Source organism: Pomacea canaliculata, linkage group LG11, assembly GCF_003073045.1.
Source record: "Pomacea canaliculata isolate SZHN2017 linkage group LG11, ASM307304v1, whole genome shotgun sequence".
Classification (NCBI taxonomy): Eukaryota; Metazoa; Mollusca; class Gastropoda; order Architaenioglossa; family Ampullariidae; genus Pomacea; species Pomacea canaliculata.
The window spans coordinates 14,794,297-14,803,604 of NC_037600.1; the positions used below are offsets into that span (position 1 = coordinate 14,794,297).

The window sequence follows — 9,308 nt, forward strand, 5'->3', positions numbered from 1 at the left end:
TGAGGTAGTAAGGGTCAAGGGGTCTTGGGACTGAGGGAATGTGTGTGTGTATGTGTGTGCATGTATATGCATCTGTATATATGCTTTCCCTATGTATTCATGATTATGACTCTTGGTGCACTGAATGTGTGTGAGATAGAGGGTGCATGCATATGTGTGTGTGTATGCGTGTATGTTTGAGCTTGTGGATACATGCATATGTACGTGGGTGTGTGAGAAGAAGAAATTTTCTTTTCTCATTTCTTTTAAGTTCTTCTCTATTTGCTGCATTTCTTAACATGTCCAACAGAAAGATTCAATTTTGTGCTTCCCCATAACCTTGGTTTCTTATGCATGTTTTCAGATTTGTCCTTACCTGCAGTTTGCTTTGTTAGCATAAATAAAATTTAGGTTCAAATAGTGTTTTGCTTTATTAATTTAAATAAAATGCTAGTGTCAATAGTGTTTTGCTACTATTTTCACAGAAGACCTGTATGTGTCTGTACAGGTGCAGGTTGGCAAGCTGGATGTTGCCAATGTCTCTAAGGCCATCCATAGATATGGCACAATCCCCAAAGGTGTACGCATTGGTGCTTATCTACAGTCTCTAGAGCAGAACAACCACAGCACTGACTTGACAACAGATGATCTAGAGCCTGGAGCTGATGGTCCAGCCATCAGCTCCTGTCTACCCGCATCAGAACCAGTAGCAGATGGCGCTAATGTTTCTGGTGAACCTACAGCTGGAGATGACAGTGATCCAGGAATCAAGCAGGAGCCAAACCTGCGGCCATCGGCCTTTGTGAAATCTCAGTCTCAGCATGGGCTCTCCGACTCGGCTGCCACATCTGCTGGCAACATTGGCTTGAGTGGTGGAGGTCTTCCGGGAAACTTCAAGACTCAGTATGCAGGCATGCTCCAACGTCACAAGTCGGACTTGAGTTCTGGAGCAGATTCAGATTCCAACCGGTACGAGGCTCCCTGGGGCGATGGCTTTCCCCTCAGACCTCCAAACGACGTACAGTCCAACAAACCTAAACCGAGCCCACGTTTTTCTCGCATGTTTGGCGAGAACAATGCAGAGTCTGCATCCACTGGATGCAAACCCACTAATGATCGTGACGCCAGCAATCCTCAAGGGTCAGGTCTTGCTGAAGGAAATCAGAAATCACCACCAGCTGGAAGCAATGCAAGCACAGGTGGTGGTGGTCTTGATCGCAGCAAACTGGACTTCAGCAATTCTCCCAACAGCCTTTCCTCTTTCAAGACTTTCGGAAAGCCAGGCATCATCAAAGAGACTAACCTTGACCTGGTCAACACAGACCCAACAGTGGCAGCAGGTGCAGATTCTGTGCGAACAAACATTGGCGTGGTGAATGCCAACAACACCAACGCAGACCCAAACATTTACAAGCCAGTTTTGCCTTTGATGAAAGGGGGTAACACACCCGTGCCACCACCCTCCTCTGCACCCGATCCCATGACCTCTTCTATCATCACCGATGAGAAAATTTCTTCTTCTATAGCTGAGATTGCAGATGGAAGTCCTGTCACCATGGAAACCATCCTGGATGCTTCTGACAAGCTTCGAGGATGCATTGATAAATTAGCTGTGGCTGGCAACAAATCTAGCACAAACTTTATGTTACTTTCTGAAGAGGTAAGAAGGTGGCTTGACCTGATTGCTTCTCACAAAGTCCTGCAAAAGACTGCATTTATTTATGAGGTTGAATAGGAAAAAATATTATTTTGAGGATGGTGTTGCTTTGCATTCACACACACACAAACACATACTTCACACACGTGCATTTACCAACATGCACAAATCATTATTAAGATCATTGCTTGAAAAAAAAAAAAAAGAATTGTATCTTTTGCAATAAGTGTGCTGGTCTTCAACAGATTGTCAGGAAAGGTGTTTGACTTGTATTCACTTGCTTCTTTTTACCTGTTTCACCTTATTTACTTATTATTTTTGCTTCAGGTTCAAGCCTTCCATGCATTATGCTGTCGATTTATAGATGCCTTGCCACCCCATACCAAGTTTCAGACACGAGAGCTGTTGTCCAGGTTACTCACCCATAGCCAAAGCCTCAAAACCTTCACCAGCACATCCCCATCAGCAGGGGGTTCTCTACTGAGCGACATTCAGAATACCAATCGTGACATCATGAGTGTCATCCAGAGATGAGGGAAGCACACAGCAGGGTAGTGTTTTTAGGCAGTGCTGGGACAAAGTCAAGCAAGACGATGGGCTTTAGCAATTCAAGGCGCAAGCTTCATACAAACAGCTTTTACCAGTATTCCCTCCCGTCCCCAACTCCCCACACCCTTCACTTGGCTTCCTCCTACCATTCCCTTTCCCCCCAAGCCAAACATTGCTTTCTCAACACTTGCAGTATGGTTCCAGCTTAATGTCTGGGCATCACACCGGTGCTCATTGTGTCATAACAAAGAGACTAATAACTGTGACAACTTTCTTGCTTATCTGCAATGGTAGCACAAACAGGCACAAGACGAGCGTGTTGCATGCATGTACATCATGACACGTGCATCATGGCATCCTGCATGCACAGATCTTCAGGGACACTCAAGGCATGGCCGTGGATTTTTTTGGGGGTCTCCTGGAGAGGGTTCTTGTATTTCCTGCGACTTGTTTATGTGATCATGGTAGCAAGAAGAGCTTTTTTTTTTCCAATTAGGGTTGTGACTTGAGGCAAATAGTATGGATTTTTTCCCCAGTATCTCCCACCCCACTCCATTTCTATTTGTGAAGATGGCACTGCAGGAAGTCTGTTTCAAGAAAAAGAAAAGAAAGTAAACTCTGTGAAGGATGTGCCCCTTTTCTTTTGTGATGTGCCACAATCCACAGTGAATTGTTTCATTCAGTGGAATTGTAGTGCGAAGGCACCGCTGATTCTTTTTTTGGTAACAGGTTTTGGACGTTACATCACCATGTTTGCACGTGGCTTAAGCTTATATTACTTTTAAAATATATAAATATATTAAAAAAAAATTCCTGTAGATGACTGAATGAAACAGTCACTTGCCTATATTCCAGAGGTGGTAACAGTCTCTTATGCAGTGTGCTTACTCAGCTGATATAAAAGCCTGGTTACATTTTTTATGTGTGACCAGAGCATGTGCTTGTGTGCATGCTCACAGTGAGTTAACGTGCGACTTAAGTGAGGATTTATATGCTTGATTGTTCTACAGCCCTTAGTGCCACTGCTTTTTTTGTCTCAGTTCTCCATCCTTTCTTGTGATGTCCAGGGGGTGTGTGATGAGACCTATAACCTCAAAGCACAAACTTGGCATTGGCTCATGTTTGCATGCTTTTGGACCAAAAACTGGATACATGATTGCTGAAAAAAAAAATACTGTAAAGTGGGAGGAAACTTGAGAAAAATGTGCTAACTTTTTTTTAAGCATACTGAATATTTTTATGAGAAATTGGTGTGGGGGAGGAGCAGCTATGGTTTGGGATAACAAAAACCAGTAGATGATGTAGGCAATGTCATCCTTGGTCAGCATTTAAAAAAATGTTTTCATGCGAATCCACTGTAAGTTGTATTGTGTGAGTTAACGTGTGTGTATATGTGTGTGTATGTGTGAGAGAGAGAATGAGCATGTTTGAATGTGTGAGAGAGAGGGAGAGAGAAGCTGAGTAGGTCGTAGACCTGGGTGTTGGCCAGCATTGTGTTTATGTGTCTGCATCTCTGTATGTGTGGGTTGGTGGGGATGGGGGAAGATAATTTCTCAAAGTATTTTCATGCCTTTTGTCAGGAGAGACCAAAGCTTTATTAATGATCAGTCTTTTGCAAAATGAAATCCATCGTAAAGCACAATAGCTGCTGGCTCTTGTTTGTTTATTTAAAGCTCTAAACTCAAGCTTGACCTTATTTCTTATTGAAGATTCTAGGGCTACCTTGTCATAGCCTGAATTATAAGATCAGTCAGTTCCAATTTCATTTAGATGGAAGGTTGAATTTGTAAATAAACCTGTTATCTACCCATGAAGAACCGGGCACTGGGGGTTCATTCAGTACATAGCACTTTTACATGCTTAATCACCAACCATGACGGTGATCTCTCTGGTGATGGTTTAATATGACATTGCAGGGCAAGGAATGCAAGGTGAATGCAAGGGTTCAAAAAGCTTGAATAACATTTTATTTCTAATTCAAGCTGGCTTGTGCTCACATGCAGTGTTTTTAATTGTATGCTGAAGTTTTTTTGGCTTTGAAATCTGCTGTGCATCTGGCTTACATGATAATGTGTTCTCATGGACTTGTGCATAGATCTGACAGAGGTGCACATTTGTTTGACATGGTGCCCAGGATGACTTGGTGGCAAATTGCAAGTGGTGGTTGGCCTGTTTATTGCCGGTCTCATCATCCTCCCAGTGAGTGTTCGGGCATGGAATTACTTCAGGTTTCTCTGGCATTCACATAGACTTCAAATTATTGATTCTTCCGCTCACATCGGCAGTACCTTCCCATGAGCTTCACGTATAGCTGGCAGACTGTTAGTGGGCCGTATTGTCTGTGCCAGTATGGCACTCACAAACTGGCCCAAACTAGTGTATAAACAAGTGTCGGTTTTATTTAGAATTTGGCTTGAGTGACTTGATTACAATTTGCAGACTTAAGCTCCAAAATGGCTGCAATATCAGCTGATATGTAACAAGTTGAGTGCCTCTAGTCTGAATGAATTTGAACATGGCTGAATGAAATCTTTTCAGAAGAAACATGTATGCCTCACACATTTGGGTCATCATTTCCACTCTAGAATGTTTTTTTTTAAATTACATTTGCTGTTTCTGTTTGATTTTAGACCAGCACAAGGAAAAGGCCCTTTTAAAAGGTCATTTTGAGTAGGATGGGAAAAGGTGTATATAGACTACAGAGCCAGATGTGTTCATGCTGGCTTGGTGCATGCAAAACAAGTATGTCACATAATCCATGATGCCTTCAAAAAACATATTTATGTGCAATGAATGTTTATGTCTGTGTGTTCATTCGGTGGTACTCAACCTACCCTGTCTGCACAAGAAATGGCTGCAGATAATGACCAGAGAGAATAGTTTCTGAATCTACTTTGCCTTTCATGTGATCTGGAAGTCAATTTGAGCCCCGATGTCGATTCATACACCTTTGTAATTTTTTTTCCCCTAGCTTTTATGCTGATTCAGCAGGGGTTTAAAAATTTGCGGGGTTGCACCCATCACTCCACCACCTACAAGTTCATGTCCCATGTCTTCTGCTTGGTTTTTTTAAAAAAAGCCTGTACAACCATGCAAGATGTGAACATGGATTGTTCCAGTCATTTCTAAGAGAAGGTGGTAGAATTGTGTGACCTTCAGTAAGGTTTGCTACTACCACAGTTTTAAATGTGTCATTTGACCAGTGTTTATTATTTTTTTCCTTTAGTCATACAGATGCATGTGTAATGCTGGGACTAAGACTTTTTTGAAGTCTTTAAGTGAAAGTTTAATCTTTAAAAGCATGTCATTTATGCAGTTTACTCCACTTGGTAAAAGTGAACTATTTTTGGTATTGCCTTTTTGATTCAGTGCTTATTAATAGTCATCTAGGTGCTGCCAATGGTCTCTCCCCTCACTTGCACACAAATACACATGCGTGTACAGCGCATGCACACACACACACATATACACAGGGCTCCTGTCCCATTCACTTGTTTAAAAACCATTTTTGGCCAGCTGCAGTGTGATTGTAAGAATGTTTCAGGCATCTTTAAAATCTTCAGGTAATAGGTAGAAGAGGGTGTTTTAATTGAAGTGAAATAGAAAAAGAAGTGTGGCCATGCCTGTTGCGTGCAGGATAGTGTGACAGATTTTTTGTGTAATTCTGAGCAGGCTGGATGAAAGAAAAGATTTCTGTGTGTGTGTGCGTGTGCGCTCGCCTGCACATATGCTTCAGGAATATGGCATCTTGTCGGCATGTCTTTCTAATGCTAGGCCTTGCTGAATCTTCTGCACTGGGATCTGTCTGTTCAGGGATCTCTCTGTGTTGGCTTGTCGCCATATTTTTAGGTTTGCACCACTTCTGCATGTAGCTTCCATTAGAATTTTCAAGAGATAAAAGTGATGGCATGTGGATTTTACTTGTTGCTAAATATTTTATGAAAAATATCCAGTATTCCTTGAGAATTGTTTTGTATTTTTAATTGTGTAGGTTTTTTTTGTTTGATTGGCTTTTAAAAAAAAAACACTGGTTGGGAACTTGCTCATTAACAGTATAAATTGTGTGTGAGGATGAGAGTGACTGTCATTAACACTGTACATTTGCTGAAATGCTCAGTTATCCATCACACTGAGTTGCACTCCAATAAGTAAAATCTGTTGTGTGATTTGGCCTGAGAATGAACGTCATTGAAACTTTTTTTATCATTTATGCTTCCCTGTTCACATTCGTGTTCCTAACATTTGTCTGTGGTTTACCTGTGGCATTTTCATTAAATGTTTCCGAAAAAAAAGCTTTAATAATAGAAAAAAATTATATATAAATCGCACACAAACGGCATTTTCAGTCTTGGTTTTTTTTAAATCCGTAAAGGTCTTTTATTTGTATAGCTGATGCTCAAAGTGACTGAAAGAATAAAAATACTCAGTGGCAAGATGTGATCGTTTGCTTAAATCTTGTTGATTCAAACACTGAAACAAGAGCTAACACAAAAAAGGTCTTGTTGATAAAATGTATTGTTAAGGTTATGTAACCTCCAGAGATAAAACCTTGTACAATGCTTCAGCTAGACTGGATAAAAACGAAGAAGGGTAGATAACATTCAAACAAAACCTCCAGTCCAATTCAAACATTTTCTTTTTTCACCTCAAAATTTCAAAAAGTTTTTTAAGATTGTGTGAACTGGCAAAGATTACTAAAATATTGATTAGACAAACTGTTAGGCACTATTGATAAAGTCAATTTATATTTAATATTTAAATAGGTATTTTTTCCTTTGAGGTGGTCATTGGAAAATAAGTTTCCCCAAAGTGACAAGCTTTATAACAAATCGAATTGACATTTACAAATGTTGCTATTGAAAAGAACCAATCCCTATTTCTCCATTCTGAAAATATTTGCAAAATGCATGAAAGTGCTTTGTGTGTGTGTGTGCCTGCATGGGTGTGCATGCACACATACGCACTCTTTCCATCCCCCACCGCTCCTTTCCTTGCATCACCAGTTGAGTCAGGATGTCAGCTATAACTCTGTAAACTTTTTTTTAATATATGTGTTTTAAGTTTGAGCATGTTTAGTTTTCTTGATTTACAAGCTTGCTTCTGGGATGAGTCTTTTGAGGGGAATAGTGCAATGCCTGCAGAGCGGTAAAACGCTGGACATGTTTGTGCACATATATGGGGGTGTTGTTCAGGGTGGATACCCATGCACTCATTCCTGGGTATGTGCATCTGCAGTGTAGTTTTGAATCATAGCTGACCTGAACTGTGCGAAAACCTAGTGAAGATGTGATTACACTTTTGATGGGGAAACACTGAGCATGTTAATTTGGAAATCATATAACTATACTTCATAGCGCTAACATTAAATGATTTATGTCATCATCATTTTTAAAAACGGGAAATATGCTTTGTTAATATATTAAGAATTAGCAGGTGCTTGGGAAATAGATGGTAAAAATAGCTTGATGCATCTTATTAAAAGGCTGCATTATGCTTATGGCATTTTTTAATGGAACAAAAAAAAAAGAAATTCACACTTTGGGGTTCAGGCTTTTAAGTTTGTTACTCATCTTCATTCTTTACAGTATCATATTAAAATAAATGCAATCAGTTCATGTGTTTTACGTTTTCATTGGCCTATAGATTATGATGGCAAAAGATTCCCTTTGGTTCCTATTTCTTATGATCAGTGTCTTTGCTTTTGTTGTAAAAGTTCTTAAGAATGTCATCTGACATGATGGGTCTGTTGATCTCTCTAGTCTCTGACAGTTGAGCAGTTAACTGCTTGGTCAGATACATGTGATTTTCTTTTTTAACAAAAATCTTCCTCCTCTATACACATAAATGTACAGAATATGAGTTTTTCTGTTTTTTCAAGTTGTAATAGCTGTGTAAATACCACTATGTATACAGTTCTAGTATTTAACATACCCAATCCTTGCATTGGGTGATTAAATCAGATGAAGAAGTAGACTTCACTGTGAATTAGTTTATAACTTTATACTTGAATTACTTTTTTCATGCTATTTTATTTACCAGGTGCAAATTTCAGAGTTAAAAATCATAAGTGACTTGAGGCCATTTAAAAGTTTCTTTTTGTTTGTTTTTAAATAGTGGTCAGTTGGCTTGATTCATATTGGGGGGAAAATTATGTACAGAGGTCAAATGTTAGTGTGTTTATAATAGGTTTTGTGTGACCCATATTCTATTATCAGAAGAGCCAGTGAAGTTGTATTTATGACAGTTGTCTTGGAGGCAATACTGCTTCCTTGTTGAAAGATTTCCTTTTCTGTAATCAGAAATATTTTTAAGCTCTACTAACACATAAAAGATAATCAGTTGTGCATAAGACTGCGTACCTATAGACAAGTTGTATGATGACGACAGCAGTATTAAAAGCAGTTAACAGTGTTACAGAAGGTGGCAAATGTTAATGTGCATTTCCATTTCGAGCCCTGCACCTCCTGAAACAGACGACCAGAATATTCTATTTTTGCATTAGATCCTTTGCATTATTCTAATAAGAAACAGAAGTGTTCTTACATTTGAGCAGCACATGTGTGGGAACAAAGTGCACTGTTTTACTTATTAAAATTTGCTAACTAGCTGGTGTGCAGATCTGTGTGCCAGAAATCTTTGACATGAAAGGAGCCATTGCTGCAGAGAGTTCCTCAATCTTTATTTTCTTACAAATTCTCAGATTGTGACTGATTTTTTTTCCCCCCCTTTTCGTACGTGCAAATTTTGATCATTTGTGCTTCTGAAAAAATGTCTGAATGAGCAAGTGGGCAAATGATTATGCTGAGCGAGTCTTATAAAAACTCACTGTTAACGGTTCACGGCGTACAATCTTCATATGTATTTTGTGTTCTGTAAGCTCATGCCCATTTTTTATCTTAAATGTGTACAGGGAGAATCCAGATGTCAAATAAATAACATTTTATTTGACTATATGAATAAACAAACAAAAAAAAAAGTGTTGTGTTGGTGGACTGTTGATAAGGCCTTTTTTTTTTATTCGGTTTCAATGGAAGCAAAATTTCAAGGTTAGTACATTGATATCATGTGTACCAATCACTGAATGAAATAAATTTTGACGGTAATGAAATGGCAAATCAAAGGC

General features: G+C 39.3%; 1 protein-coding gene across 3 annotated transcripts in view; it reads left to right on the forward strand.

Moving 5' to 3' along the window:
• LOC112574956 (tyrosine-protein kinase Abl-like) overlaps positions 1–6,620 on the forward strand; it is a 30,811-nt gene extending 24,191 nt beyond the window's left edge. For all 3 annotated transcript variants that reach the window (XM_025256393.1, XM_025256394.1, XM_025256395.1), the window contains 2 exons: positions 488–1,639; positions 1,964–6,620. In XM_025256393.1, the coding sequence (XP_025112178.1) occupies positions 488–1,639; positions 1,964–2,170 (1,359 nt within the window). In that variant the 3' untranslated portion in view covers positions 2,171–6,620. The remainder of the gene's footprint in view (positions 1–487; positions 1,640–1,963) is intronic.
• Positions 6,621–9,308: the final 2,688 nt, after the last annotated feature.